This window comes from Giraffa tippelskirchi, chromosome 2 (assembly GCF_054371585.1).
Source record: "Giraffa tippelskirchi isolate mGirTip1 chromosome 2, T2T-mGirTip1v1.2.pri, whole genome shotgun sequence".
NCBI classification, from domain to species: domain Eukaryota; kingdom Metazoa; phylum Chordata; class Mammalia; order Artiodactyla; family Giraffidae; genus Giraffa; species Giraffa tippelskirchi.
In genome coordinates this window covers 106,916,035-106,942,620 of record NC_137276.1, presented here as the reverse complement: position 1 = coordinate 106,942,620, position 26,586 = coordinate 106,916,035, and the positions used below count along the sequence as shown (strand labels likewise).

Genomic DNA, 26,586 nt, shown 5'->3' with positions numbered 1-26,586 from the left:
TGGGCAGAGCAAGTAGGACGGGCATCCTTAAGTTCAGGTCTAGGGTGTGGCCTCTGAAATTCAATGGAATGCTGACTTTCCCACAGTCAGTGCTGATCATGCAAAGGTCTGTGGACAAGGCTGGGTCAGATTCCATAATTATCTGTACATTTCAGATAGAAGAGCAAAGTGTTGCCCTCGGGCCTCCTGTTTGGATAAAGCTGGATGGTTTCTGCATGTCACAGCTATTGAAGTACTGCTGGATCTGTCATGAAAAGAATGAATTGCCAGATTAGCTATAAAGCTCCTTATTGGGAAGGTCAAGCCACTCTTCTTTCAAAGTCCTTAAGTCCTACATGCAAATGGTCATGGGTTTCACAGCTTGACTGAAAGGACCCTGTTGGGCCTTGTTCACAGGATGTTAAACTAGTTTGTGGAAGTGAAAGCAGGTCAGTGGGCTCTGTCCTGTTGCTATGGTAGCTGGCCTTTAACCTTTAAGGAACCATCGCCGTTGAAATCGTTGCTGCTACTATATTTTTTCTATTTCATTGTCCATCATTTTACGTTGAATACGCATAGGTCGGAACAAGCAAAATTGAGGTTTTGTAGATCAAAAGTGATCGAGTAACAGACATTTCATGTGACTTAGCTTGATAGACACATGCTGGATCTGGAGTTATAAAAGCTCTTCCTCCTCAAAAGAATAAGTGTTATTTAACTTTCCTAAGGGGCTTCCCAGGTGGCTCAGTGGTAAAGAATCCACCTGCTAGTGCAGAAGATGCGGGTTTGATCCCTGGGTCAGGAAGATCCCCTGGAGAAGGAAATGGCAACCCACTCCAGTATCCTTGCCTGGGAAATCCCATGGACAGAGGAGCCTGTCAGGCTACAGTCAACAGGGTCGCAAAGAGTCGGACACGACTCAGGGACTAAACAACAACTTTCCTAAGAAGGTGAATATCATTTCTGTCGGAGTCCTTAATTTGGTTTTAATATCAGAGCATCCTGTCGGGGTCATTAGAGCCCTGCTCTGCTATTTATACTGTTCCTCATGACAGGGAGTGGGTAGGGCTGGGGGACCCCTAAAAGTCGGGGATCTAAGTGCCTTCCCTGGGAATGGATTCCAAGGGACAGTCCACCCCACTGCCCCTACACGTTTTAAGCTGCTCTGCTCACTACACCTTGGGAGCTCTTGTGCTGCTCACAGGCCTGACCCAGCTGCCTTTCTGCACTTGCGGTCACAGGCTGCCTGTGTTAGTCACTGGAGCTGCCTTCTCTCCTTCCCTCCCAGAAATGACCCAGCCTCTCGCCGCAGCCCCCTGACCCTGTGCTTTGCTCTTTCAGGAGGAATTTTGAGGAAGGGTGCCAAGCTCTTCTTCCGCCGGCGGCACCAGCAGAAAGACCCCGGCCTGAGCCAGTCGCACAACGACCTAGTGTTCCTGCAGCAGCCTGATGGGGCGCGGAGGAAGGGGCCGACCCTCTCCCGGATCCTGAACAAGAAGCTGCTCTCCAGGCACCGGGGCCAGAGCACCCTGAATGGCGCCCCCTTGGACCCCTGCCCATAGGCTGGCGCCCCCTCCCCGGGGATGCTGCAGATGCAGACCCACCATCAGAACCTGCCGGGATACAGCCAGAGGGCCTGCGAGCTGTGGATGGCTGCCCTGTCTACCATCTAGCTGGGGTTTTTTTCAACCATTTTGTCTACTAAAGGGTAAAAAAACCAGTCTCCATCTAGGAGGTTTCCCTGAAGAGAACCTCCAAAGCCCAATTTGCCACCAAAAGCCAGGAGACCCGAAGACTCCACCGTTTGTCTGTGCTCACAGCTAAGGACTGAAGTTAAATGGGAGGATACTTCCCATGTGAGCTGTGGCACTCACTGTAAGGGGCTGTGGAAGGGCAGCTGGGGAAACGGGCTCGGTCCTCCATGCTCTAACCTTGGTTGGTGCCTGGACCATATAACAAAGGGGACGGTCCCTCTGTGCTGTCACTGTGAAGGGAATGGATGAGTCACCTCTCCCGATTGGCTACTCAGAATAAAAAGTGCGGCTGCCCCTGTGGACTGAGAGGTGGGACACAGGCAAACAGAGAAATCACCACAGTAATGGAAACACTATGACAAATGTAGGAAGACACTTGCCTTTGATATTAGCCATATAACTTGAAAAATTATGCAAATACTAAATATATCCTATGCATATTATGCTGAACACTTTTCTAAGTTTACTTTGAGCCTATTTGCAAGTAGGAGATATGTAAATCCTTATGTGGTTTTACATTTTTCTGAATAGCATCAGAAGCTATAATAATACCAACAGAGCAGTCGACACACGGAATGTTTTCCCTGCTGTCTGCCATCCGGGCTCACAGGAGAGCAGCCAGCCCATCAGATGAAGTCAGGAGCAATAAGCCACAGACACAAGGATGTGTTCACCATACCCACGTGGTTTGTCTTTAGTTCAAGGTTTTGCCAAATATTGCCAACAGCTGAAACAAAGTACTATCAGGACAAAAGAGGAAATCATTTTATGTCTCGGGTGTGAGTCTTAGGAATGGAAGTTTAATAACATGAGCCAAACGTACATCAGATTTCTTTTATGAGCTCTTCAGAATGCTACTGTGAATGGTGCTCAGCCACTCTTGGGAGGCCCTTGTTTTAATTTCCAGTGGAAAAAACAGTGAGCTTGGCACATGATGTTAGTACCCTATGGATCTTCCAAACCACCTTCCTCATCAATTCGCCTTTCCCCTGGGGGAAACCACATTCCTCATCTTTGCGCCTTTCCCCTGGGGTCCAGTCACAGTTTTTCACTCCTTCTGGATGAGCCACTTTTAGGAGAAATGCTTATTAAGGAGCACCTGTCATCAGGATGATAGGTTTTGCATAAGATCCATTTTTCTCCATAAGATTAAAAGGCAATTATGAAAACTTGGCTGCTGTCACAGATATGAAATTGGGTGAGTCCCTTTCTAGAGGTGCTTTTGTGACTCCTTCAACATATATGTCAGGGGTAAGAGAGCCAGGGATGAGCAGAAACCTTTATAAAAATCAAGTTGTAGAATTCTTTCCTACTTTTTTTCTTTTTGAGGATGAGATTAGAGAATAACATTAAGAATTTTACTTTAGGGACTCCCTGGTGATCCAGTGCTTAAGACCTCACCTTCCAGTGTAGAGGGTATGAGTTCAATCCCTGGCCAGAGAGCTAAGATCCCACATGCCTTGTGGCCAAAATCTAGAATATAAACAACAGAAGCAGTATTGAAACAAGTTCAATAAAGACTTTAAAAATGGTCCACATCAAAAAAACTTAAAAACCAAGAATTTTATTTTAAAACACACATTTCAAAATCCTTAGGTGTCCCAAGAATTATCAACTGACTGTAAAATGACTTTTTTAGCATACATTGCTGTTAAAGACTATACTCCAATTGTTATCACTGTAAATTAGCACGTGGCATTCCAAAATCTAGTATGTTCCTACCAAGTTAGTCCCCACAGACTAGAAATCACTGCTAGTCTTTTGGAACCAATGGTCTCATTAATGTTCTGTTTTACTTGAGGGATGTTTGTCCTTTCTCATGTGGTCGGCAGAACCTGTGACATTTCAGAATTAATTCTAAGAGGGTATTGTGTGTGTCAGAATGTCAGGCACTGATCAGAAGTTGTTAGTGCAATTTTTTATTTGATTTGAACTCGACTTACTTGAGTGTGAAGGTGTCAGAGTTTTAGTTTCAACTTTCTCGCTCTAAAAGAAGTCATAGCCATTCCCATTCCTGAACAACCCCATGAGCATCCTGTTCACTGCTCCGTACCTTCATCCAGGGCTCTGCTTCTCAACTTTCTCGAGATCTGAAACTTTTCAGGGTCCTGGGGAAGTGTCGGGGGGTTTCCGTGCAGCCTGCAAGGGAGAAGCACATGGATTAACACAAGAGGGAGTGTGTGCTGGGCAGATGTGTGTTTGCTGGTGTCTACTAGATACACATCAAGAACCCTGTCCACTTAAGTCACTCCAGGAGCCCACCCTCCAGATGCACATACATTAGTCTCCAGCAAATGGGTTTTTCTGAAGTGACAGAGGACACTGACATAGGAATAAGACAAGAAAAATGGAAGGTAGGGTCAGGGTAGTACCGTGAGAACATGGGCTGTATTGATACTGTGAATGTTTCATTTGCAAGCTGTTTATCCAGGTGTATTTTTTAATAGTGTAGGATATTTATGTTAAATGTCATTGACACCAAACATCAATTAAGATTATACACCAAATACTTATTGTAAACCACTTCATTCCCTTTACCTTTTCCACATGTGAGAGTGGTTTGGGGGCTTTTGATATTGTTTTGATGAAATTCTTGCAGAGTGGTGCTTTGAAAGCAATTTCTCATGAACGCTAATATTAATGTGTATCTGTATGTCTGGAACCAGCTGCTCGTGTCGGTTTTAATAACTTATCAATAATTCTATTGGATTTGTTTAAGGACGAGCCTGTGTTATTTCCTGAGGAATGAAATGGACCTTTAGGTGTGTGTCTGTTTTCATGTAGCATCAACAGAAGTACCCATCTCATCATTCTGGCTGAAAACCTGCTATGAGGAAGAAGGTTTAGACCGAGCACTTTATTTCAATCAGGTCTCAAGTTTAAGTTCACAAGCATCCCTGGATTTCTAGAGATGACTACCTGGCCTGCTGCTGCCAGCCAATCACAAGCTGGGTGCCTGTCCAGATGTTTGATTGGTCTTACTGGTCACATCTATAGAAGAACGCTGTACATTTTCTTCTTGAACAGAAAGGAAAAGGTTAATTTACACTGCTGCCACTCACTTCAAATGTTTTCTGAGTAATGTTCTCATGGCCTTCAGTCTTGAAACTTGAAATATAAGTTGGTGGATGTTGGAAGTCAGAACATTTAACTCCATCAGATGAAAAACAGGTCTCAGCACCAGCCTAGACCTTGATGCCAGGTCCTGCCACCACCACCCCAAACCTGTGAAGGCGTGATGACCAAAGCAAGTGGCCCGGGTACATTGGCACTGCTAGTCCTATGAAGCAAACTCAGGTTACACCTCTCTGCTTCCTTCTTCTTTTTTTTTTTTTTTTGGCATTCCTTCCTTCCAGATGAGGAAGCAGTCAAAATGCAACAAACTGCCCCATTTACCCTGGAGGCGGAAATGGTAACCCACTCCAGTGTTCTTGCCTGGGAAATCCCATGGACAGAGGAACCTGACAGTCTACAGTCCGTGGGGTCACAAAGGGTTGGGCATGACTGAGCACAGCACAGCCCCATTCCTCCAGCTTTCAAATGACCAGTAATGTGCCATTTATAATTTAGGCTTCTAGTTCCCCCCTCCCCAATGTTATATCAAAGCTACATTTTTTTTTTTTTTTTAAAAAAAGAAGAAAACAAAAGAGTTTCCAGGTATGCGGAGAGGTTTGGCTTGATGACCAAGCATGGTGATGAATTTACCCGACCGTGATTGTATTCCTGGGTAGCACTTTAAAAACAGACTGCGGTCTCATACTGACCTTGTGTGGTTGGGTTCATCCCGGGAAGGTGTGGCTGGAACGCAAATGGTCTTGGAAGGAAATAAACGGGCCCACAGAACACCAAACACTGAGTTATCTTTGCTGAGTCCTGTGCTGCGCCAGTGTCCCACAGCTTCTCCAAGGGTCCAGGAATCCTGGTCTTTCTCTCGTCAGGTGCAACCCTGGTCAGCTGGTTGGAGGAAGAGCTGACATTCTTCATAAATGATTTGTATGTCACTAAGCACCTGCTTTAAGCCTAGGGCTAAAATCATTTACTGGAACGACAGTGTCTCCAGTGAACTTTAGGGCCCCGGTGAATTGTAGGTGCTGCCTGCCACTCAGGGTCTCTTGGCCTGGGTCCCCCAGTGGCTATGTGACCCCGTGTGATCCCCAGGGACTTTTTGAGGAGCACCGTTCCCCTTGGGGTGAAACCACTATCCATCCACCATGCCGCCATCATCACCCTGTCCCAGCTGCCTGAGCGTTGGAGGAGTAGATGCCAGGTGGGGCCCCAGGATGGCTGGGATCCAGGCTGCAGGTTCTGGGGGTAGGGGTAGGGCAGGGGCCGGGAGGGGTGCACAGACAGAGTATCCTGTACCAGCCCTGCAGGTCTCACATCTTTGCTGCTTATCAGCTTCCCTGTTTGTGTCAATTTCCTCCCTGCTGCCCTGCCCAAGCCCTAACAAAACTGGTCCCCAGTCCAGCCCCCATCCCCATCCCCACCATTCCTCTCAGCTGTCCTAACCCTGAATGTCCTCTAGGGTATGGAGTGGTCACTTGAGGGCCAAGACTGACTCACAGCCCTGCATTTCAGAGGAAGAGTCCGCCTACATAAAGCCCCAGCATTGCAGGCTCGGCTCTGGATTCTCTGCTCTGGACATGGCAGGTGGCAATGGCGCTGAGTCTGGTTTGGGATTAAGGCATCCCAAGCCCTCTATTGAACAGCTGCTTCCTGTGTGGCCAGCGGTCTATTCTGCGCTGACGCTCCAGGATGAGTCTGGATGGAGGTGCTGGATGACCAGCTCTCCTAACCTGATCTCCTGGCGGTCACTTGCAGGTGCACACTGTGCTCTTGCCAATCCCGTCTACACAGCATAGATGGATCCAGTTCAGCCACTTCAGCACATTCATTCTGGAGTGAGCACCCCTCAGCCCCAGGACACACCTCTCCCCATTCTTATGGTCTAGCCAAACAAGTCCTGCATTCTACGTGAAGTGCTTGCCCCAGAGCACTTCCATCAGCATCCTTCAGCCTGTCACTGGGCCCCTTCTCATCCTGTCCTAGACGTGAAGCCCGGCAAGAATGTGGGTGCCTGTATCCCCTGGGTTTGGAATGGTGCCCATGAAGGGCAGTGACGGACGCCATCTGACAGCTGTGTATCAGCTCATACAGGAACTCTGCTCACCCACTCCTACCCCACTCACCAGAGTCCGGGGACGGAGCGGATGTGGAGGGCATGTGGGTGACAAAGAGTGCTGCTCTTGACCTTGGTCCCTCACAAATATAGGGTGCTGTGTATATGTGTCAGTAAATCGTTTATTAAATGAAAGGCAGCTCGCTCACCATAGAGGGCTGGATACCAGCATGAATGACTTAGCACAGTGCCCGCCCTCAAGAGAAAGCTGCCAGGCCATACCCTCTTCCCAAGGTGAGCCAGGGGCATCGCCTTCCACAGTTGCCCACAACTCACCTCCGCTCTGAATCGTAACTGTCCATAATGCAAATGGCCAAGCTATGCTTTGCATGTGCCAGGCATTCAGAACTATTCATGATACTTATGCTGTCAATATTCATCAAGTTGGATGCTTGTATAGGTGCATGGGCATGCTTGATATTTTAGAGAAATACCAGGGGAAGACTTGTGATCACAGTAATTATTGCCAAAACTAACTGAGCGCTTGCTATGTGCCAGGATTTTGCAGAGTATTTACTAGACACTGACCTCTGTGCTCTTTGAAGCAACCCTGTGAATTATGGTCTCAGGAAACTGAGGCATGGAGAGGTTAAGTCACTTGCTCAAGATCACACAGCTGGTAACTGGCAGGACCAGAATTTAAGCCCAGGCTGCCTGGCTGCAGAACCCATTTTGATGACCACTAGTCTCCACTACCTCATGTCAACTAAAGAGACCGAGGACTTGTGGCCTCATATGGTCTTTCCTGAACTTTATGTTATGGGTGAGAATGATGGAACATGAGATGCATTGCTTGGCACATAGTAGGCATGAGACTATTTGCTGGTTAGTTCTCTTTATCTGGATGGGAAGAATTAGCCAGATTGAAAGCAGAAGCTGAAGGTGGTGTGGAGAAGTGAAGCTTAGGGTATGTATGTCCACAATATCCCCTAGCAAAGGAGCTTTATGTTTAAATTAACAAAACACCAGAGGTATGAGACACGTATCAGGCAGGCCAGTGTCAGGGCTGAGAGCATGAGCCCCAATCTGGGGCTGCACAGTAAAGCAATGACATCTTAACATCACAGCTGCTCTCTGTTCAGGAAGGAAAATCCACTGATAATATGGGAAGCACTTCTCTGTTTATGTGGAGTTTTATACTTACTTATTTATTTGGCTGTTCCTGGCACACAGGATCTTAAATCTTCTTTGTAGCATGTGGGATTCAGTTCCCCGACCAGGGATCTAACCTTGGCCTGTTACATGGGGAGTGTGGAGACTTAGCCACTCAAACACACAAGGGAAGGCCTTGTGTGTTTTTGTTTTTGTTTTAAATTCTCCCAGTTTATTTTTTAAAATTCCAGCCTACAGAATAACCTATGTATCCTTCAACTAGATTCACTGGTTTTGCTCCATTTGTTCAATCCAGGATCTAGTGCTCAATTGATAGATTATTGTTTGAGGACATCATGTTTCACCCTAAATTCATCAGAAAGCATTTTCTAAGAACATGTTCTGTCACTCAGTCGTGTCCAGCTCTTTGTGACCCCATGGACTGCAGCACCCCAGGATTCCCTGTCCTTCACCATCTCCTGGAGCTTGCTCAAACTCATGTCCATTGAGTTGGTGATGCCATCCAACCATCTCATCCTCTGTTGCCTTCTTCTGCTCTTGCCTTCAATCTTTCCCAACATCAGGGTCTTTTCCGATGAGTTGGCTCTTCACATCAGATGGCCAAAGTATTGGAGTTTCAGCAACAGTCCTTCCAATGAATGTTCAGGACTGATTTCCTTTAGGATGGACTGGTTTGATCTCCTTGCAGTCCAAGGGACTCTCAAGAGTCTTCTCCAACACCACAGCTCAAAAGCATCAGTTCTTCGGGACTCAGCTTTCTTTATGGCCCACCTCTCACATCAATACATGACTACTGGAAAAACCATAGCTTGGACTAGATAAACTTTGTTGGCAAAGTAATGTCTCTGCTTTTTAATATGTTATCTAGATTTGTCATACTTTTCTCCCAAGGAGCAAGCATCTTTTATTTTCATGGCTGCAGTCACCGTCCGCAGTGATTTTGGAGCCCAAGAAAATAAACTCTCTCACTGTTTCTATTGTTTCCCTATTTATTGCCATGAAATGATGGGCCCAGATGCTATGATCTTAGTTTATTGAATGTTGTTTTTAAGCAAGCTTTTTCACTCTCCTCTTTCACTTTCATCAAGAAGCTCTTTAACTCCTCTTCGCTTTCTGCTGTAAGGGGGGGTGTCATCTGAATAGCTGAGGTTATTGATATTTCTCCCAGCAATCTTGATTCCAGCTTATGCTTCATCCAGCCTGGCATTTTGCATTATGTACTCTGCATATAAGTTAAATAAGCAGTGACAGTATACAACCTTGATGTACTCCTTTCCCAATTCTGAACCAGCTGAGAGGGTAACAGGCAGGAGGGCCAGGGGTCTCCAAATGGAGGAAATAGGCTGCAAGTGTCTTTTAAAATTCTGTGTTGCCATGATGACACCTGGTTCCACAAGAACTTAATTTTTCTCAAACCTTGAGCTAACCAATACATTTTTCTTATGGAAATGTTTTTCTTAAGCTATGTAATGAAACTATGTATTTGCTTTGGAATTTGCCTTTCTTCAAAACGGTTCCACCTAAGACTAACTTTTTTTTTCTTTTCTCAAACCTTGGGCTGGTAATAGCTCAACAAACCAGTATTCATATCAATTGTTTTATGGCTGGGGGATGACACACTTCGTGCCACCCTATCTCAAAAATGCATATTGTGGGAGAGGGACCTGGTGAAACTCTGTCAGTCTTGAGGTGTCTCTCTTATCTGATTAATAGCTTTCTAACAGACATAAAACATCCGGCTAAAGACTAGCATGGAAGGCACTCTCCATCCCCCTTCTGATGTCTATGTTAGAAGATTTCTCTGTCCCTTTTCTTTAATAAAACTCTGCTACACAAAAGCTCTTGAGTGATCAAGCCTGGTCCCTGGTCCCAAAGTTAAATCTTCTTCTTCGGATATCATGAATCCGACACCATTCACCGTAAGCTATCACAGCCTGTTGTTTCATGTCTGGTTCTAAGAACATGGGCCTCTTCCTTCATATCATTAACACAATGCTCATGCCAGGGAAACTTAACATTGATGCAATACTGCAATTTAGTATCACAGTCCATATTCACATTTCCTGATTGCCTCCTTTATAGGTGACATCCTTTATAGGTGTTTTTTGTTTTCCTGTCTGGGATTCAGGGAAGACGTGTTAACTCGTTAGTCGTTAACAATTAGAGTTTGATACTTCCGGCAACAAACTTTTTTTTCCCCTAAACTTTATCCTTTTGGATACTAAACTGCCTTTAAATGAATTATTTTCAGCCCTCATAGATGGAATATACTGAACAGGCTGAGAATTCTTGTGAAAATGCAATGACCTTGGGGAATGTGGATCCCAGCCCTGGGCTGTATGCATCATTATGAGGAACGCCTTCAGGTCATTTTCGTTTTCTGTAAACCATCTTCTCTGTGCATATATACCAGCACTTATTTGCTGTGCAGAGAGCAGAGAACCAGCCATTGGGGATGAGACCTGGGAGTGATGTCTCAAGAGGGGTGGGTGTGTTGGTGGGGGTTGCACATTAGCTGCTGTGGTCAGTTTGGGGCTCTTGGGAGTTGGGGTGCACTTGGGCAAAGACCTGAATGACGGGGAGAACCTGGGAACATGTTCCAAGATACAGGGGTGAGTGTAGACCTTGGCAATGTGTTCGAGGAACAGAAGGCTGGAATCTCATTACTGGGTGGGGCTCAGCAGGGTGGAGCTGAGGAGGCACAGGTGAGGTGATCCAGGTGTGGGAGGCCTTGATGCAGACCTACTGAGAGTGCCACCGGGCAGCCACTGGGGAAGGCTGTCTGTCAGGGTGGGGGAGGCAAGGGTGGGGAGGAGCAGAGAAAGGACCCCCAGCAGTACTTCCTCCCCAGTCCCTATGGACATGCCCTGCTGATGGGAAATTAAGATCAACTTCACTGCCCAGGGCGTAGGTTCAATCCCTAATCAGGGAATTAAGGTCGCACAAGCCTCAAGGTGTGGGCAAAGAAAAAAAAGATCAACCTCGTACACAGATCAATTTGTACAAGTGAATCTGGCCAAAGGGTAAATTCCTGCAGGTGGGACTGCTGGGCCAAAGGTTCTGTGCTTCAAGGATTTCTGTGGATATTAACACATGGCACAGATGGAGGCTGTGCTGATTACATCTGAACCTGGAAAGGATTAGACCGTTTGTTTCTCTACGGTCTCTTCAAATATTATTACAGCTGCAATAATATAGTTGGTTAACATTTCCTATGGGCTTCCCCGGTGGCTCAGACAGTAGAGAATCTGCCTGCAATGTGGGAGACCTGGGTTTGATCCCTGGGTTGGGAAGATCCCCTGGAGGAGGGCAAGGCAACCCACTCCAGTATTCTTGCCTGGAGAATCCCAGGGACAGGGGAGCCTGGAGGGCAACAGTCACGGTGTCAAAAAAGAGTTGGAGACGAGTGAGGGACTAACACACATAGGAGTCATTGTATTTTCTGTGAACTGTCCATAGACTGTTCATTTTCTGTTGGGTTCTTTATCTTTTTCTTACTGGTTCTCAAGAGCCTTATATAAATCAGGGGAAGGAGCCCTTTTTAATATCAATTTCAAATCATTGCCCTCAGTTCAGTCCCTCTCTTTGACTTTATCAATGAGTTTTTGCCAGGCAGAAATGTACAAGGCAGCTACATAGCCAAATCTGAGAGCCCAGGACTAGATGAAGGATCCTTCTGGTCCCTTCTGTTTCTATGCCTTTGTGACTGTTCAGTGAATGATAAGGGTTGAGACCATACAAGCCCCATACCTCCCCCAAGCTTGGGTGGAAGGCAGAGGGGACAGAAAGAGTTACTGCCAGGCAGTGGCGCCCTGGCCTCAAGTTCGCAGCATCCGGGGTTCCTGTAGGTACTTGGCACAGTGCAGTGTGGAGCAGTGGTTAAGGCAGAACTCTGGGGACTCCCAGGGCCTGGACTGAAATGGCAGGATCTCCAATCAGTGAGCTGCTCTAATTTACAAGCTTGGCAAACAGGTCAAGAGCCTCTAAGCCTTTTCCAAGTGGACAGAAAGATGACCAAGAAGGGTAGCAAGCAGCTCCGTGGGCTAAATTCAGAAATCATTATTCCTGGGCAGCAAACAGACTTATGGACACCGGCGGGGTCGGGGTGATGGTGGGGAGGTTGAGATGTATGGAGAGAGTAACATGGAAATTTACAATACCATATGTAAAATAAATAGCCAATGGGAATTTGCTGTATGACCAGGGAACTCAAACAGGGGCTGTGTAACAACCTAGAACAGTGGGATGGGGAAGAAGATGGGAGAGAGGTTCTGGAGGGAGGGGACATGGGTGCACCTATGGCTGATTCTTGTTGATGTTTGACAGAAAACAAAACTCTGTAAAGCAATTATCCTTCAATTAAAATACAAATAAATTAGAAAAAAAGAAAGTTCGACTCTCTTTCACCTCCCCCCGCGCCCCCAGGAAATTAAGTCTCGAGGAAGCAGTCAGAAGAAAGGTCCGTGCCGGGTGGGGGTGTGCGAGCTGCCAACGCGAACCCGCGAACCCGTCAGGGGTATCTGGACCCGCCGCGCCACTGGCGAAGGGGCGCGCGCTGCCGCTTGACGCCCCCCCGCCCCCGGGCCCGGGGAAAGGGCAGCCGGAATCCGCTAAGCGTCTCCCGGCCGATCCGGATCCACACCGCCCGTTCACCCAGCGACCGGTCCACGCCTCGCCCGCGCCCTGCCACAGTCCAGTCCACGCCGCTCCGGTCCCCCTTGTCCATGAGGTCCGCAATCCCACTGCCCCGTCCACCGCATCCGCTGCCGCTCCACCCGTCCGTGCCACCTCCTCTCGGTCCACACGACCCGCGCCCTGCTGCTCGCTGGTCCATGCCGCCCGCTTCCGCGTCCACATCGCCTACTTCCAGGCTCTCTAGTCCACGCCGCCCGCTGCCCCGTCCACATCAACCGCTCTCGGTCCACCCTGCCCGCTCCCCAGTCCAGATCGCCCGCTCCGCGGCCACACCGCCCAGTCCAGGCCCACGCCGCCCGCTCCCGCTCTTCTGTCCAGGCTCTCGCGTCCACGCCGCCCGCGCCCCCCGAGGACTACAACTCCCACAATGCCCCGCTGCCGCCCCCCGGCTTCCGGTGCTGCGCAGTTTCCGGAGCGGATCGCAACCCGGAGTCCGGATCCGATCCCGCTCTGCACATTCCAAAGGCAGGTAAAGCCCGGGCCCCGCGCCCGCCGCCCGCCCCCGCGCGCGCCGCCCCGGCCAGCAGCCCCCGGCCGGCCGCCCCCGTGCGCCCCGGCCCGGCCTGCCGCCCCCGGCCCCGCCCGGCCCGCCGCCCGCCCCGGTCCATCCGCCATGCCGCCTGTTCTTTGTTACATTCGCCGGCTGCGGGCACCGTGGGCGATCGGAGTCAAAACCCGGCTGGATTTCCCGGAGCCGCTCCGGGATCACCCTGCGCGCCGCCTGCCCGCCCGCCCGCCGCCGCCGGCCCCGCCGCGGGCCCCGCCGCCCGCCGCCCCCCGCACCCCGGCCGGCCGGCTCCCGGCGTGGGCCGAGGCCGCGTTCGCCCGTGGGCGCGGCGCTGGGGGTCCGCCGTCCCCGGCCCCCGGCCCGCGGTCCCGCCCCCGGGCGCCCTCGTCGCCGACGGTCCCTCGTGATGTCACGCTCCCCCGTCTTGGGCCCAGCCTCCGGGGGCGCACGAGGAGGGTCCCTGGACCTCTGGCTCCTGCGATTACAAAGGCAGACCCCTGAATTTGGGCGATGGGGCTGCCCACCCCACCCCCACCCCCAAGAGCACCCTGCATCCCGTTTGTGTAAACCCTTGCATGGCAGAGGCAAGATAGTGAAACCCATGGACAGGTGACATGTGCCTGCTCTCCGGGTGGGTGGCCGTGCTGGGAAGGGGCGCGCTGGCCCCGCCCTGGCTCGGACAGGTGGACCAGCAGGCCATGTGGCCTCTGGAGAGGATGTAGGACGGGTGAGAGTCAGCTTTGAGGGGACAAGTGGAAACGCCCTATGGAAATATCCATGTACTTGATGGTTATAGTTATTTATTATGTGTTTATTAAGTTCTTAATGTAGTGGATGAGATTTTTTTTAATCCACAAACGCTCAGAAATTGATCTCTCCCCACCACTGGGTACACCATGGGTACATTAAAATGGTAGAAAAAAGTGTGTGATCAGAGACACGTGGACCCGTGTACATATTTAAAGCTGCCAGCCCACAAATACCATATTTGCCTAAGCCACTCTCATAAAATCTGAACTCACCAGATCAATTTGGAGAACCCTGTTCCTGTAAGTATTTTTAAGGATGAAAAGTAAATGAGCAACTGGTTTTGTGACAACTCTTAAGAGGCAACAGTGTGAACTCTCCCTGGAACCTGTAATGATGTGTACACTTTGTTTTTATAAGTCAGCCTCTCCCTTCTCTCTCCGTCCCCTCCACTACACACGCACCACCACCATATTTTGTTTCAAACCTGGATATTTTCACATTTTCCACATTTTCACTGCTTCACTCTGCTTCTCCGGATTTCCTTGACATCACTACCTTATGACGTTGAATGATTAAGAAAACAGAACTATAGTTTGAATTTTGAAGAGGAAAAATAGTACGATTTATCCTATGTAGTTTTTTTCTCCTATATCTTTGGTTCATATTTTTGCAGAAAAGTTGCCAACAAAGAATGCAGTAGTAATATGTTCTGTTTTGTAAACAGAAAAAACATTTATATTTTTCCAGAAGACCCATTAAAAAAAAAAATCAACTGCAAGGCTAATAGCTTTTCTGGGAATAATTGTATTTGAAAAAGAACTCCATTAGCTTGGCATATACGTCTCACATACCATTGTCTGTGTAAAAGGCCAGGAGAAGAACACTGCACCCATTCTGTGGATTTAAGAGAGATTGAAGGCAGCTGTTTCTTGGACATGGGATTTGAGAGGTTGAGATTGTGAGCAGAGACTCAAATGCTTTCTCAGCCTCCTTTTCACAGTTGTGACCCGTGACGATACTTGCTGAGTTCATCTCACACAGTTCATGTATGCCTGCATTCATCGGCCATCCATCAAGCAGCTGTCACTTTCCAGGTGCTGCAGAGAACAAGAGAGAAGGCCCTGCCCCATGGATCGAATGTTCTGGAGGGGAGGAGATGGATAATGGTTGGAGCCTGGAGAAGAAGGCAGGAAGGGTGGCAGGTGGAGGTGGGGGTTTGGGCAGGGGTAGGCGCAGCTGGGCAGTGGGGACCCAGAAGGTCTATCTGAGGAGGGGATGTCTGAATGGAAACCAGTGTTCCTCAGTGGAGATCTGGGGTGAGGGCAAGTGCAAAGGCCCTGGGGTGGCAGTAAGCTTTGTGGGCCAAGTCAGGGTAGCACAAGCTGTACTCTACTCAAGAGTTCACCCTGAGAGCCAGACACCCCTGGGGGCTTTGGGCAGGGGTCCAGCAAATCTATGTCTTTCCCCTAGAAACAGGGTGGAGGCAGAGGGGAAATGAGGTGACAGGTCAAGGAGTGTTTCTAGAGTGAAGCAGGCCTTGCAGCTGGACTGGTGGGGAGTGTGCAGGGGGTGACAGGAGGTGCCATTCAGTGAAGTCAGGTGACAGGTGTGCAGGTTGGGGAGTGGTCAGGGAATCGGCCCAATAGACCACCAGCATTTTTAAACGGCCCCTCAAGGTGGGAGAGACCCTTGCCCAGTGCTCGCGGCCCTGGTCCTCACCCTCCTGAAGTGCTCCCAGCTTAAGCAAGATCCCTCCCGTCATCCAGGACATGGCAACCGCCAGCCCCAGTCTTGGTGTGGGCCGTGGTCAGCTCACAGGTGTGTGGGCATCACGGTGTCTGGGAGACCTGAGGCAGTGGTTGTCGCTAAGTAGTGACAGAGCTCCTCCCCCCACCAAAATTGCTTGTCTGTGGAGCAGAGCCCTCTGCACTCGCATCTGTGAGAGCAAAGGATAGGAACAGAGCTGAATCAAGTTCCACCATATGTGAGTGGACTGGGGAGAAAGCCCCGTTTACCTCATTAAACCCAGCTTGTGTGTCACGTGACTGATCACCAGTGTGGGCGGCACTTCCATTTTGATCAGTGGTGTCCCAGTTATTGGAACAATAGCTCAGTCCAGGAGAAGTTACCACAGACTCAGGGTCCTAGAAAATCAAGACCGGTTCGATCTGTATGCGTAAAAGGTGATCCGTAGACATTTCAAGCACCAATGTGACACGGGTTTAACACCTGCAGTGATGGAAACAAACGCTGGTAGAGACAGAAGCGCCTCCTGAAGGGGGAGAAGAGTTTGTCCACACACCCCATGACCGGATGCCACACTCTGGTGCTTCGATTCCAATAGACATGCTTAAAGAGCCACAGAACTATTTTAAGAAGTCAATATTTATTATATGCTGGAAATTACGTCCCTCACAGCTGTTTCAAGTAAGGCTGAGCCACTTATACTGTCAGGTGAAGGGCAGGAAATAGCATTTCTCACAACACTTTTGTGGGACCGTTGGCAAAGAGGTCGGCCATGGTTGGACCTAAGGGTCACGTGGGGTCAGGGCCTGGGTCGACTCGGGCGTGGGAGGTGACGGTGAGTGAATGTGGGGAGAGGAAGGCAGGCAGCCACGTCTGGCATGACCCAGAGGTCAAGTGAGGTGAAGAAAAAGGTGTTTAGTGGACTTGACATGTGTCTTCAGTCAGCTCTGGGGCAGGACTCAAAAAAGTCAATGGAAGAAGAGGACAGAGGAAGTGTGTACGGGTACCACTCACAAGGAGTTTTAGTATGAAAAACTGAACACAGGAAACAGACAGGCTGGCAACAGTCATGTGTCCGTCACCGCCCTAGCTACCGTTGCCTCGGGCCTGGCTACCCCCTCCACCCCGGCCAGGACTTGCTACTGGTTGGACCCGGAGGCAAACCCTGGTCACATCATTGCATCTGTAAACATTTCAGTCTGTGTCTCTCCAGGAGAAGGACTCTAAAAATAACTGCAATACGTGAGCCCACCTAAAACATTTAATGCTGGCACCTTAATGTGGTCAAAATCTGGCCAGATAGTCAGTGTTCAAATATCCAGCTGTCCAATCAAGGTCATATGTGCTTTATTTCCACCGGGATCCAGACTATTCCCACGCATTGTGCTGGAAGTCACTTTTAAACTACTGTGATTTGGAGGTCACTGTAGATACCCAGGCGGTTGTAAAAAAGAACGCAGAGATCCATGTTCGCTTCATCCACTTCGCACCGGTGGTACCACCATGCCCAATTCTGGTACCGGGTGACAGCAGGAATGGTGACCTTGATGGGGTCCAGACACAGGACATGCCCGCCCCGTTGGAGCCCTCTTGTAGCCTCATGCCCTCTGTCCTTCCACCCCAACCCCTCCTTGACCCCCACCAACCACTCACTGCTCTGGTTCCCTTCTCGCTAATTTTGCCATTTCAAGAACGTGAACAGGATCACACAATATGTAACTTCTGGGGATTGGCTTTTTTCACCCAGCAGCATTCTGGAGACTAATCAGGGTCTGTCTTATGTCAGGAGTTCCATGTTTTCAGTTGCTGACTAGTATTCCAGACTGTAGATGGGCCACAGAACCAGTCATTCAGTGAGGCACTCTGGGTTACCTCCAGCTGGGGCTGTTAAAGCTGCCCCCACAGTTGTGTACAGGCTTTTATATGGATGTAACTCTCCATTTCTCTGGGATGACCACCCAGCCAATAGGCCATGTTGATTTATCAGAAATTGTCGAATGGAATTCCGTTCCCACGAGGGCACATGGATGCCCCAGTCTCCTCATCCCCGCTGTTCTGAGAGGTGTGTAGTGGGGTCTTATTGTGGTTTGTACTTGGAGGCTAATGATTTTGGACATCTTTTCATGTGCTTATTTGTCATTCCAGTGTTTTTGTTGGTGAAAAGTCTGTTTATGTCCTTTGGTCACTTTATAAATGGGTTGCTTGCATTTTTATCCTTGGGTTTTAAGAGTTCTTTGCGTATCTTACATATGGATACATGGTTTGTTAAAATATCTCTGGGTTTTTACTTTGTTCATCCTCTTAACAGTGAATTCTGTAAAGCAAAATCTTTAAATTTTGGTGAAGTCCCATTTATCAGTTTTCCTTTACTAAACTATGCTTTTGATAACAAGTCTGAAAGCTGGCTAGCCCAAGTTTCCAAATATTTTCTCCCATTTTTCTAAAAATAAAAAAAAATTTTTTTTATCCTTTTAAGTTTCTGATCTGTTAGGAATTAATCCTTGTGTAAGATGTAAGGTCATAGTTCTTCTTTTTTCTTTTTTCACCTCTGCATGTCCAGTTGCTCCATCACTGTTGAAAAGACCATCTTTCTTCAGTTGAGCAACTTCTACCCTTTGTTCAAAATCAGTTGAGCATATTTGTGTGACTCTGTTCTCCATTTCCATTGACCATGGTTCTATCCCTCCACCTAAACCCGAGTCCTCATTGCTGTTGCTTTATAATTAAGTTTGAGTCGGGTAGGGTGATTCCTCCCACTTTAATCTTCCTTTTCAGAATTGTTTTTTAACAGTTGTCATTACGGGGGCTGCCTCATAAACCTCAGTTGTCACAGGGAGCATCTGCTCCACATCACCCCTCCTTTCTGGTTTCTCACCAAGTTACACACAGGTCATCCTGACCTGAGCCTAACTGACACTCATGATGAATCTGGTTTCCTGACACTATTACTGTGGTCCTCCAGTGATCACAGTTGTCATTTGTTTTCTTTTGGCAGCCATGTACGTTTTAAAAAGATTTAAGGTTAAGCAGCAGTTCTCAGACTTGAGCTGCATCAGAATAACCTAAAGGTTTGCAAATACCCTAAGGTTTGCAGAGTATGGAGATCCCAGCCTGGAGAGGCTGCTCCAGCAGATCTGAGGAGGGACCCAAGAATTTGCCTTTTCAAGAAATTCCCAGGTGCTGCTGGTGTTACTGTTTGCTAGTCCAGCAACCACACTTTGAGAACCGCTGGTGTAAGGTATGTTTCTCCAGGATCAGTAGTTAAAATGGCTGAATCTCACACTTTTTGAATTTTTCTGTCATTTTCCCCTACAACAGTGCTATCTACAGTCCCTTATTCCTGGGATTTCTTACATGCTGGAGAAGTCTGGAGATGGAACTTCCCTTCTACAAAGGAGCATTCCACGCACCAAAGGGATTTTTCCAGGATAGCACAGACTTCAGGAAGCTTCTTTATAAAACCTATTTATGACATACATATCACTAATGTAATATGCAACAGTGAAAAGCTGAAAGCCTCCTTGCTAAAATCTGGAACAAGGGTGTCCACTCTCACCACTTCTGTTCAACATAGTTATTGGAAGTGCAGGCCACAGCAATCAGATAAGAAAAAGAAAAGATATCCAAACTGGAAGGAAGAGATAAAATTGTCTTGATATGCAAGTGACATGATACTATATGTAGAAAAACCTAAAGATGCTATTTCTTCATGGATCACAGCCTTGTTGTGGAAAAGGGGCTGGTGTAACTCAATGAAGCTATGAGCCATGCCATGCAGGGCCACCCAAAATGGACAGGTCACAGTGAAGAGTTCTGACCAAACATGGTCCACTGGAGGAGGGAATGACAACCCGTTCATGGCATCTAGTGCCATCACTTCATGGCAAATAAAGGAAGAAAAAGTGGAAGCAGTGAAAGACTTTATTTTCTCGAGCTCCAAAATCACAACAAATCTCTGTTGGCAAAGTGATGTCTCTGCTTTTTTTTTTTAAATGACAAACCTAGATAGCAGATTAAAAAGCAGAGACATCTCTTTGCCAACAAAGGTCCATATAGTCAAAGCTATGGTTTTTCAGTAGTCGTGTATGGGTGTGAGCGCCGAACCATAAAGAAGGCTGAGTGCTGAAGAATTGATGCTTTCAAATTGTGGTGCAGAAGAAGACTCTTGAGAGTCCCTTGGACTGCAAGAAGATCAAAGCAGTCAATCCTAAAGGAAATCAACCCTGAATATTCATTGGAAGAACTGATGCTGAAGCTCCAATACTTTGGCCACCTGATGGGAAGAGCTGATTCATTGGAAAAGACCCTGATGCTGGAAAAGATCGAGGGCAGGAGAAGGGGCAACAGAGGATGATATGATTGGATGGCATCACCAACTCAATGGACATGAGTTTGGGCAAACTTCAGGAAATAGTGAAGAACAGGGAAGCCTGGTGTGCTGTAGTCCATGAGGTCATGAAGAGCTGGACACAACTAAGCCAGTGAACAACAACAAAAAAGATGCTACACAAAAACTACTAGAACTGATAAATAAATTCAGCAAAGTAGCAGGATACAGGATTAACATGCATAAATCTGTTGCACTTCTTTACACTAACAGTGAAATATCAGAAAGGGAAAGTTAAAAAAAAATCCTGTTTAGAATTGCATAAAAAATACTTAGGAATAAAGCTGATCGAGGAAATGAACGACTTACATGCTGAGAACTATAAAACACTGATAAAGGAAATTAAATATTGTTTAAAGAAATGGAAAGATAGCCCATGCTCTTTGATTAGAAGAAATAGCATTGTTAAAATGGCCATAATACTCAAAGCAGTCTACAAATTTATTGCAATCCATATCAAATGACCGGAGACATATTTCATAGAAAAATAATCCTAAAATTTATTTGGAACCATAAGAGACACAGAATTGCCAAATCAATCCTGAGCAAGAACAAAGTTGGAGGTACAACTCAGGCTTCAATATTACAAAGCTATACTAATCAAAACAGCTTGGTATGACACAGAAACAGACCTATGGATCAATGGAACAGAGTAGAAAGCCCAGAAATAAACCCAAGTATCTGTGGTCAGTTAATTTTCAACAAAGGAGGCAAGAATGTACAATGGAGAAAAGACAGTCTCTTTAGCAAGTGGCATTGGGAAAGCTGGATGGCTATATGTAAAACAATGAAGTTTGACCATGGTCTCTCACTGCACATGAAAATAAATTCAAAATGGCATAAAGACAAGACACCAGAAAACTCCTAGAAGAGAATATAGCCAAAACATTCTCTGACATAAATCGTACTGATGTTTTCTTTGTCTCCCAAAGCAATAGAAATAAAAGCAAAAATGAACGAATGGGATCTAATCAAACTCATAAGCTTTTGCACAGCAAAGGAAACCACAATGAAAAGATAACCTATGGAATGGGAGAAAATATTTGCAAATGATACAATTGACAAGGGCTTAATTTCCAAAATATACAGATAGCTTGTCTAACTCAGTAACAGAAAAACAAACAGTCAAAAAGTGGGCAGAAGACCTAAATAGACATTTTGACAAAGGAAGTCATAGGGATGGCCAACTATCTGACTCTTTGTGACCTCTTAGACCGCAGCACACCAGGCTCCTTTGTCCATGGGATTTTCCAGGCGAGAATACCAGAGTGGGTAGCCATTTGGAATCTTCCTGACCCAGGGATCGAACCCGGGTCTTCTGCACTGCAGGCAGATTCTTTACCATTTGAGCCACCGCAGAAGCCCAGAGATGTCCCACAGGCATGTGAAAGGAGGCTCAGCATCACTAATTGTTAGAGAAATGCAGATCAAAACTACAGTGAAGTATCACTTCACACTGGTCAGTATGGCCATCACTGAAAAGTCTACAGATAACAATGATGGAGAGGGCGTAGAGAAAAGGCAACCCTTCTACACTGTTGGCTGCTGCTGCTGCTGCTAAGTCAACTTCAGTTGTGTCCGACTCCGTGCGACCCCACAGATGACAGCGCACCAGGCTCCCCCGTCCCTGGGATTCTCCAGGCAAGAACACTGGAGTGGGTTGCCATTTCCTTCTCCAGTGCATGAAAATGAAAAGTGAAAGTGAAGTCGCTCAGTCGTGTCCGACTCTTAGCGACCCCATGGACTGCAGCCCACCAGGCTCCTCCATCCATGGGATTTTCCAGGCAAGAGTACTGGAGTGGGGTGCCATTGCCTTCTCCACACTGTTGGAGGGGAGGGAATGTCAATTGTTACAACCACTATGGAAAAAACTATGGAGGTCCCTTAAAAAACTAAGAACTAGCATATGGTCCAGCAATCCCTGGGTATATATCCGGAGAAAACTGTAATTCAGAAAGATTCTGGCACCCCAGTGTTCATAGAAGCACTACTTATAATAAGGAAGTGGACTCCTTGAGAGGCCAGACCAGAGGCAGGTGGCCACACCAGGCCTCGAGAAAGGCCCGAGAGGTTCCCATCATTTGCACCCTCTGATGCTGCCAGCTTTGTGGGCACCCTGTATTCTGCCATGATCTGGCTGCAGTTTGAGAACTGTTCTTGAGAACTTCCTTGAACATGAGCAGGTATTGACCAGTGGAGGGGGCTCCTGCCAGTAGGCAGACGGTTCTCAGGCCCCTGGGGGCACCTCAGCAGCTCATGAAAGTGGGTTTCCACATGTTCCTTCCTCTTTGTCCTTCCTCTTTTGCTCTGTGACCAGCTGCTACCCACATTCCAGACTGACCCCTGCCCCTGCCCATGCAGGCCATCAGGCAGGAAGCCCCAAGTTACACATGCTGAGCCACTGGAGACATCTTGTAACATAAAGGACTGTTCCCGGGAACAGAAGATACTGTGCTGTGTCTGGGGAAATATGCCCTGGTTATGGATCCTTGGCATTTTAAGGGCAAATTGGAAATCCCTTCTCTCTGCCTTGTTTCCTTGTAAGCAATTGACTTCCATGGTGGAATTTTCAACTCTGTCCTCTACTCTGCTCATGAAATTATGTGCTCAGCAGATCTGCATTTACATCTGGACTTTGCATCATCTGCTGTTCATTCTTTAACAGCTCCTGGGTATGGGAATGGGGCAGAAGGCATGTGGAATCAGCATTCAGGAAGTATGCCAGCCTGCATACTTCCCCAAAATGGTACCGCAGATGTTCTTGGCCAGGAGTGGGATACAGGAAGGATGTACAGGGTTGACTTAATTGGGGATGGAGGGGTGGGAGGGAAGAGGAACTATTATTGAGTGGCACACACTGGGTGTATCTCACTTTATACTCCCCCCAAAACTACGTGGGGTGGGCATCTTAATTTCCCTTTTATGGGTCAGGAGTCTGAGACCCCAGAATGAACATGTTCAGATAGCCCACGAATATATAGGTAGTGGGGCTGAGTGCAGCTGCCTGCTATGGAGGTGAACCTCAAGGTTGAACCGTAAATAGAAGTGACCAGATGCGATAAAGGTTTTGTAGAGAGCAGGAGGGCTCCCCTCCATGATGTTAGATGGTGCCTTAGTTCCCTAGAGAAATGTGAGAAATCTGTTACGCAGAGGTTAGCAGGTGGAGAAAAATAGAGGTCGTGTGAGACGAGGCTGCCCTGGGGGCGTTCACAGTCCTGTGAGGGAGGAAGAATAGAAGTGGCCACGTGAAAACTGTTTTTCTTTAAATGGCAGTACATTAAAAAAACTAAGATCATGGCATCTGGTCCCATCACTTCATGGCAAATAGATGGGGAAACAATGGAAACAATGACAGACTATTTTCTTAGGCTCCGAAATCACCATGGAGAGTGACTGCAGCCATGAAATTAAAAGACACTTGCTCCTTGGAAGAAAAGCTGTGACAAACTTAGTGTGTTAAAAAGTGGAAACATCACTTTGCTGACAAAGGTCCGTGTAGTCAAAGATGTGGTTTTACCAATAGTCATGTATGGATGTGAGAGTTGGACCGTAAAGAAAGCTGAGTGCTGAAGAATTGATGCTTTTGAACTGTGGTGTTGGAGAAGACTCTTGAGAGTCCCTTGGAGAGCGAGGAGATCAAAGCAGTCAATCTTAAAGGAAATCAACCCTGAATATTCATTGGAAGGACTGATGCTGAAGCTGAAACTCCAGTACTTTGGCCACCTGATGTGAAGAGTGGACTCATTGGAAAAGACCCTGATGCTGGGAAAGATTGAAGGCAGAAGAAGGGGGCAACAGAGGTTGAGATGGTTGGATGGCATCACTGATTCAATGGACATGAATTAGAGCAAGTTCTGAGAGATAGTGAAGGACAGGGAAGCCTGGAGTGCTGCAGTCCACGGAGTCGCAAAGAGTCAGATACAACTGAGCGATTGAACAAAAACAACAACAATATTTATTTTATAAGTGGAAGCGCATGGTTGCTAGGAAAAGGTGAAAGTTGGAGTTCATGACAGTGTCCTAAATCCAGAGCCATGTTCACGCATGGCTTGTTAAAAGCAACATTGTTCTAGATGAGGCAACATTTCAAGCCCCAAACCCATCCCACAATGAAGAGGACTGTACTGCATGTCGCCTTTAAGGCACAGAGTCAGGGAATTCCCTGGATGTGCAGTGGTTAGGGCTCCGTGCTTCCATTGTGAGAGCCTAGGTTCTATCCCTGCTCAGGGAACTAAGATTCTGCAAGCCAAACGGTGTGACCAAAAAAACAAAATGGAAAAAAATTTTTTTTTTTTCTAATCACAAAGTCAGTCTCTGTATATGGTTTAGGGGGCCATTAGCAGGAACTGTCTTTAAAAATGCCAGTGGAGGGGGACCTCCCTGGCAGTCCAGTGGCTAAGACTCCATGCTACCAGTGCAGGGGGCCTATGTTCGGTCCGTGGTCAGGGAACTAGATCCCACATGCCTGATGTAACCAAATAAATAAATACTAAAAAAAAAAAAAAAATGCCAGTGGAGCACTGAGCTGAGCTTCCTGGCTTTATAGCAGCTTCCCACTAACTAGCTATTTTACACACAGTAACGTATATATGTCAATCCCAACCTCCCAATGCATCCTACCCTCCCCTTCCCCCACTGTGTTCACGTGTCTCTACGTCTGTGTCTCTATTCCTCCCTTGGAAATAGGTTCATTTGTATCTTTTTTTCTGGATTTCGCATATATACATTCCTATGTGAGATTCTTCCTGACTTGACTCTGAATGACAGACTCTAGGTCCAGAAGCACAGGATGCTCAGCTCGGTGCTCTGAGGTGACGACGTCAAGGTGTGAGATGGGGGTGGGAGGGGATATATGTATACATGTGGCTGATTCACTTCATTGTACAGCAGAAACTAACACAGCCTCGTAAAGTAATTATCCTCCCATTAAAAAATATTAATCATCAAAAATGCCAGTGGGAAAGAATGTAAGAAAGAATTGTATATATAACCGATGGAGAAGGGCACGGCAGCCCACTCCAGTGTTCTTGCCCGGAGAATCCCATGAACAGAGGAGCCTGGTGGGTACAGTCCATGGGGTCACAAAGAGCTGGACAGGACTGAGGTGACTCAGCGCGCATGCATATGTAACTGAATCACTTTGCCGTGTAGCAGAAATTAACACCACTTTGTAAATCAAGTTTACTCAATAAATTAAAAAAAAAATGCCTTTGGCGCAAAGCTGCTCTCTAATGCGGCGCTGTGTCCTGACAGGTGGCGGCGATGGCTGAGGATGGGAATGAAGAGATCATGTTCATCTGTAAGTGTTCCGAGGCCCACCTTCACCAGCAGGCAGAGCCACGTGCACGTCTGGTCTCTGTGTAGAGAAAAGCTGTCTCCTTTTAGCTGGGATTTTACCTGTTATTAAGAACCACGGTGTATGACATGAAATGTGCTACCGGGTCCGATTTTAAAAGAATCGTCTTTCTCAGAACACCCGGCAAAGGGCACTGGCGCAGGGGTGGCAGCAGACTCAGAAAGGTAATCCTGGGTTTTAGAAAGGTTTCTGACATGTTAGATGTATGAGAAACAGGTTATGTTGGTGGATTTTCATTTACTCTCATTTACGGAGACCCCGTCCCCCATCCCTGTAGAGCTGACTCGGTCAGCCTTGCAACGTGCCACGGAGCTGGGTTTTTCTCCTGGGGGCATGCGCCCTGTGTTGCTCTCTTTTTGCAACTTGTGGGGAGCGCTGTGGGTCACCCCCAGGCTGCAGGATGCTCTGTGGGTGTCTCCCTTCCCGCTTGACGCCCCGCCCTGATGCCGGGATGTCTGTTTGCAGGGTGTGAGGACTGCAGCCAGTACCACGACTCTGAATGTCCTGAGCTGGGCCCGGTGGTCATGGTCAAAGACTCCTTCGTGTTAAGCAGGGCCAGGTGAGTGACCCCCTCCAGCTGTCTTTACCATCTTGCCTGTCAAACAGAGTTGTCTGTCACCTGTGGCGAGAGCCTGGCCTCCGCGGTGTCTACACAAAGGGAGGAGGCAGCAAATAAGGAGGAGAGGGACCATCCTCTCATTCTTGGCCGTCGGGGATCTCCATCCACTGCGAGCTGGTTACCTGCCCCCGGGATGAGCTAGGGCGTGTCGAGGAGACTTCCGGGTCAATGTTTTATCTAGTTCCTGGTTCAGCTGGGGTGCTGAGTTGGTTTATACACCAAGCGGCCACGACTGAGGTTGTAGGTCTGCTCATTCAGTCTCCCCTGTGGTTTGAACCCAGGCTTGCTGTCTGACACATGCCTGGCTGGGGGCTGGAGCCGGGGGCGGTGAGTACCGGTGGCCAGGCAAAGGGAGAGTAGCTGCTGGACGAGCACCTAGATATGGTGCAGGGGCTCCGTGGCTCTGCCAGTCCACATTTCCCTGGGGCCGGGGGGACTGTGTCCCCTGTGGGGCCCCCAGGTCGCAGCCCCGTTTGCCACGTAGTAGCTGCTTGGACCTG

The 26,586-nt window shown here is 47.8% G+C and overlaps 2 protein-coding genes across 12 annotated transcripts in view; both read left to right on the top strand.

Moving 5' to 3' along the window:
* Positions 1 to 5,583, top strand: part of C2CD2 (C2 calcium dependent domain containing 2) — a 61,949-nt gene extending 56,366 nt beyond the window's left edge. For 4 of the 5 annotated variants that reach the window (XM_081574182.1, XM_081574184.1, XM_081574183.1 and 1 more), the window contains one exon: positions 1,321 to 5,583. In XM_081574182.1, coding sequence (XP_081430308.1) covers positions 1,321 to 1,541 — 221 coding nt within the window. In that variant the 3' untranslated portion in view covers positions 1,542 to 5,583. The remainder of the gene's footprint in view (positions 1 to 1,320) is intronic. The other variant, XR_014078033.1, reaches the window with a different exon arrangement.
* Positions 5,584 to 13,112: 7,529 nt separating this feature from the next.
* The window catches only part of PRDM15 (PR/SET domain 15), a 58,539-nt gene continuing 45,065 nt past the window's right edge, over positions 13,113 to 26,586 (top strand). For 2 of the 7 annotated variants that reach the window (XR_014078030.1, XM_081574176.1), the window contains exons 1-3: positions 13,113 to 13,185; positions 25,365 to 25,410; positions 25,933 to 26,026. Coding sequence is in view for 4 of the 7 variants with exons in the window: in XM_081574176.1 (XP_081430302.1) it covers positions 25,374 to 25,410; positions 25,933 to 26,026 (131 nt within the window). In the remaining 3 variants the exon portion in view is untranslated. Of the gene's footprint in view, positions 13,190 to 25,364; positions 25,632 to 25,932; positions 26,027 to 26,586 lie in introns of all 7 variants that reach the window. The other 5 variants (XR_014078029.1, XM_081574175.1, XR_014078031.1 and 2 more) reach the window with 3 other exon arrangements.